This window comes from Salvia hispanica, chromosome 1, assembly GCF_029641045.1.
Source record: "Salvia hispanica isolate PSC_SH4W2 chromosome 1, Shi_PSC_v1, whole genome shotgun sequence".
In the NCBI taxonomy this organism is placed as follows: Eukaryota; Viridiplantae; Streptophyta; class Magnoliopsida; order Lamiales; family Lamiaceae; genus Salvia; species Salvia hispanica.
The window spans coordinates 64,117,050-64,132,583 of NC_142692.1; the positions used below are offsets into that span (position 1 = coordinate 64,117,050).

At 39.3% G+C, this 15,534-nt stretch overlaps 2 protein-coding genes across 2 annotated transcripts; one reads left to right on the plus strand and one right to left on the minus strand.

Moving 5' to 3' along the window:
• Positions 1-5,834: 5,834 nt before the first annotated feature.
• On the plus strand, positions 5,835-7,819 carry LOC125223839 (WAT1-related protein At4g01440-like). The gene is made up of 6 exons (XM_048127135.2): positions 5,835-6,240; positions 6,314-6,376; positions 6,444-6,560; positions 6,641-7,046; positions 7,117-7,268; positions 7,358-7,819. Exons 1-6 carry the CDS (start codon positions 6,059-6,061, stop codon positions 7,482-7,484), a joined length of 1,047 nt encoding a protein of 348 aa, XP_047983092.1. The 5' UTR covers positions 5,835-6,058; the 3' UTR covers positions 7,485-7,819.
• A 1,756-nt stretch (positions 7,820-9,575) lies between these two features.
• Positions 9,576-10,796, minus strand: LOC125220013 (salt tolerance receptor-like cytoplasmic kinase 1). Its single transcript, XM_048122121.2, has one exon. It carries the CDS (start codon positions 10,712-10,714, stop codon positions 9,731-9,733), a length of 984 nt encoding a protein of 327 aa, XP_047978078.1. The 5' UTR covers positions 10,715-10,796; the 3' UTR covers positions 9,576-9,730.
• Between the last annotated feature and the right edge of the window lie 4,738 nt (positions 10,797-15,534).

Consider the following 15,534-nt stretch of genomic DNA (forward strand, 5'->3'; position numbering starts at 1 on the left):
GGATCTCAGACTCCCACGCTACCCGTGGGATCTGAATGGGGCCAGATGGGCCCAGGGTTTAACGTCCCTTGGCAACAGTTGATGGGGATGATGGCGGGAGCGCAGGGGGGGATGCAGGGGGGGAACCAAGGGGGGATGTCGGGCGGGGTGCAGGCCAGCGGCGGGCAGGCAACGCTGGGTTGGGGAGGTATGCCCCAGATGTAGCAGCAGATGATGCAGCAGATGATGGGGATGATGTCGGTATGCAGGAGGAACTGCCCGCACGGAAAGGACTACAGCGGGGAGGAGTGCCGGAAGGGGTGGGAACGCATCAGGGTCGCGGTCGGCCGATTTTTGGGGTTGTACGCCAACGCCCTCCGCATGCTGACTAGTGGGCAGAATGAGGATGACGCCCGGAGGATAGCGGAGAGTCAGTTCCCCTTGCCGGGGAAGTATAAGGAGTTCACCTTCTGGGAATGCTATGTGTTGCTGAAGGACTCCGAGAAGTTCCAGGCGGGGTGCGACGTTGGGTGGCCGAAGAAGCAGAGGCTGAACTATTCCGGCGACTACAATGGCAGCAGCGGAGGATCCCACGACCTCCCCCCGGATGCTGAGGAGTTTCCGTCCCCTCCATCCTTTACTCGTCGCCCTCGCCCGCTTGGCCAAAAGCGGGCGCAACGGGCAGCGAGGGATGGATCCCCCCTATCGCCCCAGGAGGTCATCTCGGCACCCTCCCCCCTCATGCGCGTACACCTTATTCTCGCGTGCAAAAACGGACGAACGGATGTACAAGGTCTTCCAAGAGTGGAAGGCCGCAACGACCCACGGAGAAGAGGTTTCTCCACTCGATGCTCGAGAACATGCAGGTGGATTTGGATGCCACGAGGGCATTGGTGGGGGATCAGACGCGGGCTCAGATACCTCGGGTGACGGCGGCGAGGACGGCGGCGACGACGACGAGGAGTAGAGAGCGGCGGGGCTCGTGTGTGGAAGCCCGTTTTTTTTAAAAAAAAATCATGTATTTTTTTTATCTATGTACCTTTTTTTAATAAAATGAATGAATTTTCCCGTATATGTCTCGTGAATTTAATTCTGTAATTTAATCGTAAATTTAATTCCGTAAAATGTAGTTGTTTTTGAATTATTTTTATTGCAGCTGGCCTATGGCTGGCCTAAGTCTAGCCTATTTGAATAAAATGCTGATGTGGCAGATGGATTTTTAGTGCTAATGACGTGGCAGAGAGAGAGAGTGGCTGACCTATTCTTATTGTGGATGCTCTAAAATACGATTAAAATACGGGAACTAAATTTACGACACATATACGGGAAAAATAATCCATTCCATTAAAAAAAAGTACAAAGATTTTAAAAAAAAAGTACATGATTTTTTTTTAAAAAAAAAGGGCTTCAACACACGAGCCCCGCCACACTCTACTCCCCATCGCCGTCGTCCTCGTCCTCGTCGTCGCCGCCGCCGCCGCTGCTGCCACCCGTGGTATCTGAGCCCACGTCGGAACCCTCTAGCCGTGTCCTCGCGATCTCTAAATCAGCACGCATGCTCTCGAGCATCTCGTGAAGAAACCTCTTCTCCGTGGGGTCAGTGGCGTTCTTCCACTCTCAGAAGACCTGTAACATCTGAGCCCGCGTTTGGTTACGCGAATGGAGAGTGTACTCGAGTGGGGCGGGTGGGAGGGCGGAGGACTGGACCTCGCCGGGCGATAGGGGGGATCCGCCCCTCGCAGCCCGCTGCGCCCGCTTCTGTCCAACCGGGCGGGGGCGACCAGTAAATGAAGGAGGGGATGGAAACTCCTCAGCATTCGGGGGGAGGTCGTGGGATCCGCCGCTGCTGCCGCTGTAGTCGCCGCTATAGTTCAGTCGCTGCTTCTTCGGCCACCCAGCGTCGCACCCCGCCCGGAACTTCTCGGAGTCCTTCAACAACAAGAAGCACTCCCAGAAGGTGAACTCCTTATACTTCCCCTCCAAGGGGAACTGACTCGCGGCTATCCTCCGGGCGTCGTCCTCATTCTGCCCACTTCTGAGCTGACGGAGGGCGTTGGCGTACAAATTCGCAAAACGGCCCACCGCGGCCCTGGTGCGCTCCCACCCCTTCCGGACCTCCTCGTTGCTGAAGTCGTTCCCGTGCGGGCAGTGCCTCCTATAGGCAGCTCTGATCTTCGACCACATGTTGACGACCCGCTGGTTGTTCGCAACCAGCGGATCGTCACACACCTCCAACCACCCCTTGGCCACCCCGGCGTACTCATCCTCCGTCCACTACCTCCGGCCAGTGGCAGCGGGCTGCGATGACTCGCCGACCGCCTTGCCCTTCCCCTTCCCCCTCGTCTTCTTTTTCGGCCCAGCCGGCGTCGCTGGAACGGGAGTATCATCTTCCCCGAGATCGATCCCCATATCATGCAATGACAGAAGGTCATCGCCAGAGAACTGCGTCTCCACCGGGGTCGACGTGTGAGACGAAGCGTCAAAAAATCAAGCGAGGGCCGATATACCGCGTCCCCTCCCGGTGACCCCTGCACCCCCCCCCCCCCGGCATCCCGGGATGCATACCGTGCTGCATCCCGCCCTGCCACATCATCCCCATCATCTGCTGCAGCTGGGGCATACCCCCCCACCCGGGCGCTGACTGCCCGCCGCTCCCCTGCCCGCCGCCCGGCATCCCCCCCGGCATACCCCCCTGGTTCCCCCCCATCGCGCCCCCCGGCGCACTAGCCATCATCCCCATCATCTGATTCCAAGGGATGTTAAACCCCGGACCCATCTGCCCCCATCCAGATCCCACAGGTACCGTGAGAGTCTGAGATCCACTCGTCGCTGGACTGGACTCGTTGCTGTGATCCATCGCTCGATGATGCTCTTGTACAGAAAGTTAGAGAGAGAGAAAACTCGTTAAAACAAGTGGTGCAAATGAAAATGAAACGAAAATCGTGTTTATATATGATTTAAAAAAAAAAAAATTCAAAAATCGCCGCTGGCCGATCGGGCCGCCACAATGGCGGCTAGCCGATCGGCCAGCGCTTCGGCCAGCGACGAGCGATCGGCCAGCCCACGCCGATCCGCTCGCCGATTTCGTCCTCGCCGATTGCAATGGTTCGGCTAGCCGGTCGCTAGCCGACCATTGCGGATGCTCTTAGGCCAGCAATAGGCTAGCCATTCTCTCTCCTGCCACGTCAGCATCACTAAAAAATCTACCTGCCACATCAGATTTAGGCCAGCCATAGGCCAGCCGCAATAAAAATTATCAAAATATACTACATTTACGGAATTAAAATCACGATTAAATTACCGAATTAAATTTACGAGACATATACGGGAAAATTCATTAATTTTATTTTTTTTAAAAAAGTACATTAACTAAAAATCAAAAAAATTACATAATAAAAAAAAAATCCGGGCTTCCACACACGAGCCACCGCCCCACTCTACTCCTCACTAATTTATTAAAAAAATACATTAAAAAATGTTAGTATGCCTTGAATCCGTTATAGTTTGCCGCTAGCCGAACGAGGGTCTTAATTTTGTATTGGGCTAGTTGTTGTTGTCCATCGCTAGATGTTGCTCTTGTACAGAAATTTAGAGATAGAGAAAATCGCGTTTATATAGTTTTTCAAAAATTAAAAAAAAATTAAAAAAAAAAGAATTAAAAAAAAAATTTAAAAATAGCGCTGGCCGATCGAGCCGCCACAATGGCGGCCAGCGCATCGGCCAGCCACACGCGATCGGCTAGCCACGTTAATCGGCTAGCCGGTGGCTAGCCTACCATTAGAGATGCTCTTAGGCTTAATGACAACAAATTCCATTCCTAAAAGGCTAAAACATAGAGTACATTAAAATAGAATAATACTTTCTCGATCCCATAAAAATAGTTTTTTTTTGTTCGTCCCAACATTTAAGTCCACTTCTATTTTTGGTAAGTATTTCTCTCTTATGTTGTGAGTCTCATTCTCCCCTAGCAATACTCTATTGCTATTTTTTTTTAGTATCATAATTTACCAATTTTGTTATTACAATTTGTGTCATCAATAATGTCCTTATTTTTATATGCGAAGGAGTATTTTTTTTTTCACTCCCTTCCCCCATAATCCTTGGCTCTTTTACAACAACTATTTAGAAAATAAATTTTCAACATATGCAACACCTGATCTCAAGATTAAAAGAGCTAATAGTATCATATAATTCTTTTTTACATAAAAGTTTATGAAACTAAATTTTGACCATCAATTTTTAACGGTTCCATCAAAACTTGATAAAAGAAACGGAACAAATCAATAAAATATAAACACAGCTGCCAAACACAGAATAATAAGTTACAAATTAGCTCTTTTAATTATCTAATGAGTATATCTCTCATATGTCAGCGACACCATTCCCTTCCCACTAATTAAAAAGATAGTGATAATGAATTATAAATTAGTTCCTAAAACTTTATCCACGGAATCTTTTACTGCTAATCAACATTGCTTAAAGTGGGTGCAGAATTAGATAGTTGTCATTTTTTTGACAAAAAGTTCAATGAAAGGGACTGGAATATCAACTTTGGGACCCTTCCACTATGTTTTAGTCAAAATCATGCAATTTTATACCAAAAAATGAAATTCTTATACATCCGATTGCCATAATATTAAAACAGAGGATTTCATTTTATATGACGCACATTTAAATTCAACCCTAATTAAGTCTACTTAATTTTTTATTTCGATTTATACAAAACTATGCGGTCATAATAACGCTACTGCCCACACAATACTTTTCAATAGATAAATCTAGCATATTCTACACTTTAAAATACTGTATTTTATTAAATAAAAAATCAGAAAAGTTAAACCAAAAAAGCTTTTATGTGGACAACTACATTGTGATGTTTAGCATCGCTCTATCTTTTAATTGCAGTGTGGTTAATAAATTATAGTTCGAAGATGAATAAATTTTACTCGTAATTACATAATTAATGAACTTTAACAAAAAACTACAAGACATGATAAATTTCTCTATCTAATGAGTTAAGTATTTTAAAGCTAACATATTTTAATTTTTCTATTTTATACTCCTTCCGTCCTTTCTTAAAATAGTGTTAGTGGAGAGTGGAGTTCACATTATTAGCAGTGTAGTCTAATTTCCAAAACCTAGAAAAGTTATAGTACTTTTCATGGATGAACTGAAAATGAAATAGTTTATTAATACTTTTCAAAGACAGATGGAATAGTATTATATTGAAACTCGTGTTATTTTATCAAAACTATTTTTCATGTGCGGAGTCACGGAAAGAGTATTTAATTAATAAATATTTGTCCGTGAATAAAAGACACGTGTTGAGTTTAGGGGAGTAATATTTAATTACCTATTGCGACAGCATCCTAATAAATATATACATGTTCCTGCAACAAGAAAAACATGAAACAGTTGGAAATTGTGGATTCATGCTAGATTTTGGAAGTGAATGAACCATCTTTTCTTGAAAAGCAAATTGACAAGATGTAAACTGATGGAGATCACACCTCAAGATCTTCTTTCCCATTTGCTACACTTGTTTATCGAAGCACTGCCCCACATTACACAAACCGAACAATCACACGGATTATACTACTACTATTAAATCTTTAAACAATAGCAAGTTGGGATTTGACATGTTGTTCTACGCCTCTGTATATTAGAGAATGAGAGAGTGATGAATGAGATGAGATGAGATGAGATGCCAACTATCATTTCCAAGAAGAATTGGATGCCTAAACTGTGGCAACCATTTATCTGTCTCCTCCTCCACTTGTAGATGCTGCTTCCTACTATACTCTATAGTGCTGTGGTGGCTAATATTTTGATCAAAATTCATCTACAACAAAATATAATCTGGGGCCATGTGAGACTATAAAATTCTTAAAGATTTAGTCCTACCTAGCCTCTTTTATTGAATAAACATCACTTCTTCTTAACTCTGCACATCATATTGATATAGGAGTATTATTCTTGAAAAGCAAGAGAATATGCATTAAATTAATGTGAAAAACTCTTATATAACAGTAGAGAGGAAGAGGAGCTTGATCGATCTATCTCCATCGCCACAAACGTGATGAAGAGGGTGGCAGAATGGTACCCGGTCATCGCGATGGTAGCCATTGACACGGCCTTTGCTGTCAGCAACATTCTTCTCAAGAAGGTCGTTAACGATGGGATTGATCATTTAGTGTTCATCACCTATCGCCAGTCCGTTTCTGCGATCTTTTTATTCCCTTTGGCTTACTTCTTGGAAAGGTACTTAAATTTGTCGTATATATACTTTATTAGTCATAACTTAAGTTGTGGTGATTGAGGTTTCAAGTTGCAGGGGAAGTAGGCCTAAGCTCACATTCAGCATATTATGCAACTTGTTCATGAGTGCAGTGATTGGGTAAGCAATTAATTACTTGAAAATGATAAATTGTTTTCATGGTTTGAGAAAATTGGTTTTTGTGTAGGGCATCTGTGACACAATATCTGTTCCTCCTCGGTATAGAATATACGTCTGCGACCTTCTCATGCGCCTTCCTCAACTTGGTTCCCGTCTTGACATTTATAATGGCCTTGCCTTTCGGGTATGTTCAAATTCCTCCGTTTATACAAGCGTTGCATTTTGTGTTTCTTTGTGAGTAGTTGTGTTGTGTTGTGTGTGTAGTTTGGAGAGGGTGAGTATAAAATGCAGCAGCGGGAGAGGCAAGGTGGCGGGCGCCCTAGTGTGCGTTGGTGGTGCTGTCTTACTGACCGTCTACAAAGGGGTACCGTTGTTCCACTTCCCAGCCGTTGCTCAGCCAATGGAACGACATGTGTTGATGCATCCGGGCGTTGGGAGGGAGAGATGGACGATTGGCTCAGTTGCGTTGTTTGCAGGGACAATCTGCTGGTCGTCTTGGTTCCTTCTCCAATCGCATATAGGCAGGAGATATCCGTGCCAATACTCCACCACCGCGATCATGGCCTTGTTCAGCGCCCTGCAGGCCGCCGTCTTGACTTTTTCTATCGACAGGCGTCTCTCTGTTTGGGTCCTAGGGAACAAATCCGACATCTTAATTGTCCTGTATTCGGTAAGTATCATGAATAATAGTAGCGTTAATGATTTTTCGGAACAAGATAAGACGAGCGAGTGTGGTGCAGGGGATGATAGGGTCGGGGATGTGCTTTGTGGGCATGTCGTGGTGTGTGAAGAAACGGGGGCCTGTGTTCACCGCGGCCTTCAGCCCGCTCGTGCAGATAATGGCAGCATTGTACGACGTTCCGGTCATGCACGAGCAGCTCCATCTCGGAAGGTGCCCTAAGTCTTCTCTTAAACTTACCTGTTCCTTTACATATTTTTATGGAGTAGTACTTAAAATTGTTTTTTTGTTGGCCAAAATAGTGTGATCGGATCAGTTATCGTTATTGTGGGGTTGTATGTTATGCTGTGGGGGAAGGACAGAGAAATGTCACACAATCAACAAAAGTTGGTGGAGGGAAATGAAGAGATGAAGATCTCTGTTCCATGAAAGAATTAATTATGATTGCAACTTTTGTTAATCTTTGTTGGTACAATTTATAAGACATGAGCAAGAATTTGCTTAAGTGTTGATGAGAAAAAAGATAAAAGGCCAATCTTTGATGGTTTTTGTGTATCTAATGCAAAGGTTCCCAAATGAAGCAGAATGCATAAGTATTTCATGTAAGTTTTTTAGTAATGATATCCCTATTTGCTTGTAGCAATAGCATATTAGAAAGGTGATTTATTCTACAATAGTGCCATAGTTCATGAAGAATATACTTCCCAGATAGTCAAAGTGTGCGGCTTGAGATTGTTTATACAATTCATTTGATTGCTGACCTATTTCCAACTGATTCTAAGTAGCTTTATAGCCTTTATTAAGATGAGAAGTAAATTGTGTCAGATGGGTATAAACTTTTTGGAGGAGAGTTGTCTTTTAAGTTAATTCAAGTTAGCAGTCAGATAATGAGGTACAACTTAGTTGGTAAGACGCTTCTCTTTCATACAGTAGGTCAAAGATTCGAGGTTTTTGGTGCGTAGGCAAGTGTTGACCTTTTGATGCTAATTAATTAATTTGTGAAATACTTACAATGTTTTTTTTTGTTTGACGTAGAATAAATAGGAGTTGGTTGAAAAAATGTCACCACAGTTCCTTTGTTAGGAATGCAAGAATTTCTTTTAGTGTACAAGTAAGGGATTACTTGTAAAATAGTTCATCTCCCTTTTGTGTGGGAACCCAGAAAGGGCCCTTCAACCGTAATCATACCAATTTAAATTCTAATCACTATACGCAAATAATTAGTTTGCAATTGAAGACGACAAATTGATCTGATTTTCACCACACAAACACACACACATCATCACACTTGCTTGAACGACATGGAATGTTTTGACATCTTTTCAAAATTTTGAAATTGAATACTACTATTCCACCAAATTTCGTAGTATTACAATAATTAATCAATTTGGCATAAGTGCCAGCCTCCACCCACCCTAAGATCTAAGTTCTTTACTACAGGGAGTTGATTTTGACCATTCAATAATCATGTAAGTAATTTTTGCAAATTTAGTGGAATTGATCAAGAAATATATGGCCGAGTAATCGTGGTTACGCTATTGCTATCAACAGCTATCACATTATAACACGTCGCAAATCCAAATTATTCAAAAAAAACTATCATTAGGTTTGCATTAATATCCATTGCATATATCAATCAACATACAAGTCTATTATAATGTCACGTTATAAAATCAAATGAAATACCCCGACGATGAACCGTCTGATGTGGATTAGATAATTTATTCCACAATTTTACATACTCAATTATTATTATTATTATAAAATAATTATTGTATGATGAGAAAGCAAGTCTTTAAAATTATTTACTCTATAATAAAATAACCGGCTCTAATAAACAATTACTCCATCCGTCCATCAAAATTTGTCCCATTTTTTCATTTCCATCCGTCCCCAAAAATTTGTTCCATTTCACTTTTATCATTTTAGGTAGTGTACCTCATATTCCACTAACTCATTCCTACTCACATTTTATTATAAAACTATTAATATATAAAAGTAGGACCCACAATCCACTAACTTTTTCAACTCACTTTTCATTACATTTCTTTTAAAACCCGTGCCCGGTCAAATCGGGACGAATTTTCGTGGACGGAGGGAGTATTAATTTTAATATAATGCTAATTCAATATAAAAATAAATTATAAAGTGAAAATGAATTAGTACATCCCAATTATAATTGATGAAAAAATGACAAAAAAAAAAGTAACTTTTATCTTGGGACATTGGGAACATCAAAAGTGAGATAGATTACCCTCAACAGGCTCAAGCTGCTCAACTAGTAGTAGTATTAATTCCGCCTCAAAAAAATAATTGTACTAAGTCTTAATGCCAATTTATTAAAGTATTCTTTAATTAGATCATCTACCCACGAATTAATAGTTTTGTTCACTTTTAACAGTTTCCCTTCACTTAACCGTCACTAAATTTTGGATCGCACGCATTTTAGAGATTATCCTAATTCAAACTTTCAAATGACAAAAAAAAAAAAAAAAAAAATCAAAGTAGAAGTGCTAGATCTTTTTCCAAATCAATCAATAAATTAAATTCAACTCTAAGCTACACTTTCGTTTGTGTCGTATAACAATAAGTTACACTTGCACCATAATCTTTTTAACTAGAAGAATTTATCAAAAAAACAAAAAGATCACACTTATGTATGTTTGTATGTGTATTTACACAAGCTTCTTGTGAAACCCGAATGCCAGAGACGGAATCGCTTCTCTCATCGCCGTCAAAATCTCGGAAGCAGAAGGCCTAATTCCCGGCGTCTCGGAAATGCACTTGGCCGCCAGCGCCGCCATCGCTCCAACTTCTCCCATATCCACCTCCCCTCCTCGCAGCCTCGGATCCACCATCTCCGCCGCGTTCCTCGCCGCCCTCGCCGCGAGCCTCTCTCCGGTGGCGGGGCAGAACGCCTCAATTCCAGTAATCAGCTCCAAAACCACAACTCCAAAGCTGTACACATCGTTCTTCTTTGAAACCAATCCCGTCCGCAGATACAGAGGATCCGTGTACCCCGGCGATCCCATGATCACCGCCGATGATCTCCGCTTCCCCGGTGCCACGGCGGCGGAGAATCCGACGCTGGCCGATCCGAAATCGCAGAGCTTGCAGTTGAGGTCGTCGTCGAGGAGGACGTTGGAGGGCTTGATGTCGGCGTGGACGACGTGAGGGGAGCAGGCGTCGTGGAGGTACGCGATCGCGGAGGCGAGCTGGAATGCCACGGCGGCGCGTTGGGGCCACGTGAGGGGAGTGGTTTTGGGATCGTGGAGCTTGTGGTGTAGGGTGCCGTTGGGGACGAATTCCATGATTAGGGCGGGCTGGTGATCGAGGTCGTCTGCGTAGGCGAGGAGTTTGACGATGTTTGGGTGGCGGAGGTGGAGGAGGATTCGGAGCTCCTGCTTGAAGGCCTCGTGGAGGCGGTGGCTGGAGCAGTAGACTTTGACGGCGGCGGGGGAGCGGCGGAATTGGGCGAGGTAGACGGTGCTGAAGCCGCCATAGCCGATGACGGTGGCGAAATCGGGCGTGAGTGACTGGATTTCGTCCGGTGATAAGGGGAGGTTGGGATTGGAGTGTTTTTGGGGAGTGGCGACGGCGACGGAGGCGGGGGAGTGGCATCGAATGAGTTTGCGTTTGATGAATTTGGCGAGGCCCATGCTAATTAGCAATGGAGTTGTTGTGGGAAATGGCGGAGGTTGTGTTGTTATATAGTGTGGAAGGAAGGAAGGAAGAGTGAAAGAGAGATTTATGAGTAAAATAGTGAGTGAGAGAGAGAGGGGAATAATAGAGAGGGCACCGGCATGGGAGAGGAGGTCCCCATGCATGGCTGTGTCCCTACAGACAATGGGACGGCTTCTTCTTTATTCCGCCCTCGTGTGGGTTTGGTGATTTTTAGTATACTATAATAATACCTTCCTCTAAAAAAAGTCATAATTGTAGACAATATAAATTCATTTAAAATTGATACATAAGAAGTAAAAGAGGTGAAGAAACAATGGTTAAAATATTAGTATTTGTAAAAAATGTGAACCACCACCATGTTAGATGTTAGATAGATAAAATTACTCTTTCCTTTTCCAATAATTTATCACGATTTGATACGGTACGAATTTTAATGAGTTGAAAAGGTTAGTGATATATATAGATCATACTTTTTATATATTAAAAGTTTATAATAAAAGGTGGGTGGGAATATGTTAGTGGAATGGTCCACTACCAGAAATGGTAAAAATGAAAAGTGACAAATTTTTTAAGGACGGACACAAATGCAAACCGTGAGAAATTTTTAGAGATGGAGGAAGTACTATGTATACATATACTCTATTCATCCTAAAATAGCAAATTTCGAATTTTTTTTATGAATTTTAATACATAATTAGTAAATTAAGAGAAAAGAAGAGAAAAAAACAGTGAATATAATGCTGGTCGATAAAGAGATACAATACACATTATTAGTAGCGATAATCTATGTAGTGTTTAGTGAATAATGATATATATATGTAAGTAAGATGGTGGATATGAGTAATGTGTTGTTAATGTAATTTCTAATTTAGAATTGTTTAAATTTCAAGAGACGTACCAAAATAAAATGAGTACTTGCTAATTTATGGAATAAATGGAGTGTAGATTAATTTTGATGGAAAACTTAACATAGAAAGATATGATTATTTTTGTGTGGATGAATGTACGCATATACGGTATACCTAACGCGTAAAGTATTATATGTCAATATGTGTATTTAGTGGATCAAAGGGGGAAAAGATGTTGGATTATGTACGTACACGATATACAATCTTTGATTTTATTATGTGATATTTCGTTTTAGGTATGGTATGGACCTACAAAATATATCACGGTCAATTCAATGATGCCGCGCTTGCAAATTTATATTTTGTATATCTATTTAATGTCTCTTCTTTATAGTCTGCAAATCTGATCAGAATCAATTATGTGTAAAGAAAAATCAATTGATTGGAAGTTTACCAATTCTAAACCATATCGTACATATATGAAATATCTAGACTGAACTAATGAAATTATTAATGCTCTTAGTTCACGATCTAGTTATGGATTGCTAATTTGCTATTCACAAACAAGAGCACGTTTAAATGTGAATTGTTTTATTTAAAGGATATTTCAATAAAGTTTATTCTTGATCGTACTTTTTGAGTCGATCTTAAACAGCCTTATTTCAAAATTTCTAAACACGTTTTGAATTTGTAATTAAGGGCAAAACAGTTTCTAAAGCTGAAAATGTCTAGTTTACACTATGGCTATTTTTATCTTTATAAATATAAAATTACTAGTATTTTTATATAAATATAAAAAAATGTCAAAATCTTAATTCTTTGACTATTTATCAACAATTTAATCAACACTTTAAGTGACTTAAACGTTTATTACTACTAAAATATCTTAAAATAAGTAAAATTTATCGTCTCTTATAATTTTATCCATGTTTAGTTAAATTTATCTCTAATTGTGAATTACTAAACTCCAAGTATTATAATTTTAATCAACCCGCTAATTAATATGTATAATTAAACTATAATCATGGTCCAAGTTTTCTCAATCGCTTTTCTTATTTTTATAGTGATTCAATATCTCTCTCTCTTTCGACATTATTAGCATTATAACCAAATAGAAATTGCCAAATTGGGGTTATTTCAAGGAGATGAACGAAAAGAAGTCTAATATTGGACAGATGGATGACGACGAAGTTGTATTATGTTACACCCATTTAATTACTATTATTAATAGTTATGTTAATCAGTTAATGTATTTGAAAATCATATTTAATGTATGAATTAATCACATAATTATTGTAAGAGTAGGATGGTGATGAAACAAGGTACCAACCACTAAAGACAATAAAGAAAACGTGAGGCCCGGTTCATGGAATCTCATTACTCATTTCTGATTTTCAATTTTATCAACCACTGTTGTTTTAACTATTTAAAGCTTTCCGCTCATTTGCTTTTTCTCCCTTTACTGCTTTGTTTGCTTTCCTACTCTTATTCAAACCGACACCAGTATTTATAAAATATTTGAAAATATGTTTTTGAGTTTTTATATATTAAGATGCTTGCTCTTGTTAATAACTATTTTCTCAAGCATTAATAATCTTATCTGGTCGCGTTAAGAATTGAGAAGGAAGACAAAGGGACCGAGAAGCAAAAAAACTAGTATTAAAAATAATGTTAGGATTAAGAGTTTACATGGGGATGTTTTAAATGCTGTAAAAACAACATATATAGTAATTTATATGTAAATCAAAGAACCAAGAATACCGGATTTCTATGGTCGACTTACGTTCAGAGAAGGATAATTGAAGTTTACTACAGTTCTACTTTTAACAACATCTATTAATACTTGCTCCATTTTTAAAAATAAATATTCTTAAATTGATAAAATAAAAAAAATGAAAAAAGATATAGTGAAATTAGTGATTTGTCAAATTTATTAAATGAAAATTTTCTATTTTTGAAAAATAAATAAGAAAAGAGTTTTTATTTGAAGAAAAATGGAGGAAGGATTATTTACATACAACCTAGGACAAACAATCACCGTTCTCAATATCCCCATCATATGTGTCGCGCACACACTATTGCTTAATATAATAATGAATTGAGAATAGACTGCAACTCATTTTGTTAGTAGAACTTATTATTCAAAGAATGAACGTGTAGCTGATACAATATTTTTTTATTATTACAAATAGCAAAATCAATTATAATAATATTACTAATGGATAAACACGGATACAATTTCTTATAGTACTCTCTAAACGACTAATATTTTGGAATTTTATAAATTAACTAAATTAATTTTTTACTAAGATAGCAAATAAAAGATAATTGAGATAGAACACTCAAACAGAAAAAATATGAGATAACGATTTCATTGACTTACAGCTATCCCAACTACTCTTTCATTGTTCATCGGCATCAAGTTTACAAGAGCGAACACCGTTACCGTCCAAACACAGCCTGATACATTAAGGGCTCGTTTGGTAGCTATGTCATGTTTCGACTAGACATGATACCATTATGATAGTAATCATAGTTTCGATTAGTTAATTTACATATATTGGGTGTTTGGTAGATTAAGATAATTGTGAGTTATCTTATTGTAGTGTTTGGTACAATAAGTCACAAGTAAGGATTAAAATTATGATGGTCAAAATTATCCTCATTAGTTTAAGTTAATTACTAAACTATCATCATTTTGCCCTAATAATTCCTATAAAATCGTTTTGTTTAAAATTAACATCTTTTCAAGCTAAACTCCTTACAAAAATTAGCATCTTTATATCAAAAAACTTATATTTATTTTGGTATTCTATTTTTGTGAGCATTAATAATTTTGGACAAATTTTATGTAATCAATTATTATTTTGGACAAATTCTATATGAAAATATTTTATCAAGTGGGACAGAGGGAGTATAATATAATGTAAATAAAATAACAAAGTAATATAATTAGAACAACAAATTGACATCAACAAAATTCTTAATATGATTCAATAGGAAAATGACGTCCTTCAATACAACAACTAAGTAAAATTGATGGGTTAGAAATTTTGATGGGTATAATTGTATTTTGCTAGCTTAAGTAGGCTTCCATGATAAATAACATAGAATTTTAGGTAGTTACAAATATGACTAAAACATAAGATTTTCAGTGGGCTTTGTGCGGGCCGGAAATAAAACACGGACTACTATGTTTGGTAACATAACTACCAAACACACAAATAGATCAAGATTAATCTCTTATCTAGGCGAAACATAGCTATCAAACGGCCCCTAAAGTTATCGGGGACTCTCGATAGGGATCACCTAATACAATTGCTATAACATTTCCTACTACACCATTACTAAATATGTATGGGGATCCCATTTAGATAAATACAAATCATTTCTCAACACAACCTCTCTCCTCCGTCTTAACTCTCCCTACTTCTCTCTTAATATACTACGTTTCAATAAAAACAAATATCGTATCGGCTCCTATAGTCGATAAAAATATAAAAAAAACTCCTTGGATGAGGATCTATGGCCTTGGATTCAAACTCAAGTAATATAGGAGTATACTAATCTAAATTGTTAGCTATACTTAAGTTTGTAACAAGCGGACTTTCCCGTGGGATTATTGGACCTATCTCGAAGTGGGATCAACTTAAGCACTAAGCCCAAATTAAATTAGTTTGTGATGGTCCAATTGCTGCTGACACATTTACTTGGCTGCCACCTGACACTCCACAGAATCCACGAGGGTGAGCCGTCGGAGTGCTTTTGTGTCTCTTCTATGAGATATACTCCTACTAATGACCGGACCAGTAGCAGAATATAAATTTAAGTAAGTCGGAGATGAATTTTTTATAAATTTAATTAAGTCAGAGCTGATAATATTTGAAAAAAAATGTATTTTAATGCACAATTAGTAAAATAAGAGGGAGATAAAGAAAAAGTGATTG

Excerpts from the sequence above, each read along its gene's own strand:
- LOC125220013 (XM_048122121.2), bottom strand. The coding sequence starts at position 10,714 with ATGGGCCTCGCCAAATTCATCAAACGCAAACTCATTCGATGCCACTCC.
- LOC125223839 (XM_048127135.2), top strand. The coding sequence starts at position 6,059 with ATGAAGAGGGTGGCAGAATGGTACCCGGTCATCGCGATGGTAGCCATT. Across the intron at positions 6,241-6,313 it reads TTGGCTTACTTCTTGGAAAG|GGGAAGTAGGCCTAAGCTCA; the intron begins GTACTTAAATTT and ends TTCAAGTTGCAG. Across the intron at positions 6,561-6,640 it reads ATAATGGCCTTGCCTTTCGG|TTTGGAGAGGGTGAGTATAA; the intron begins GTATGTTCAAAT and ends TTGTGTGTGTAG.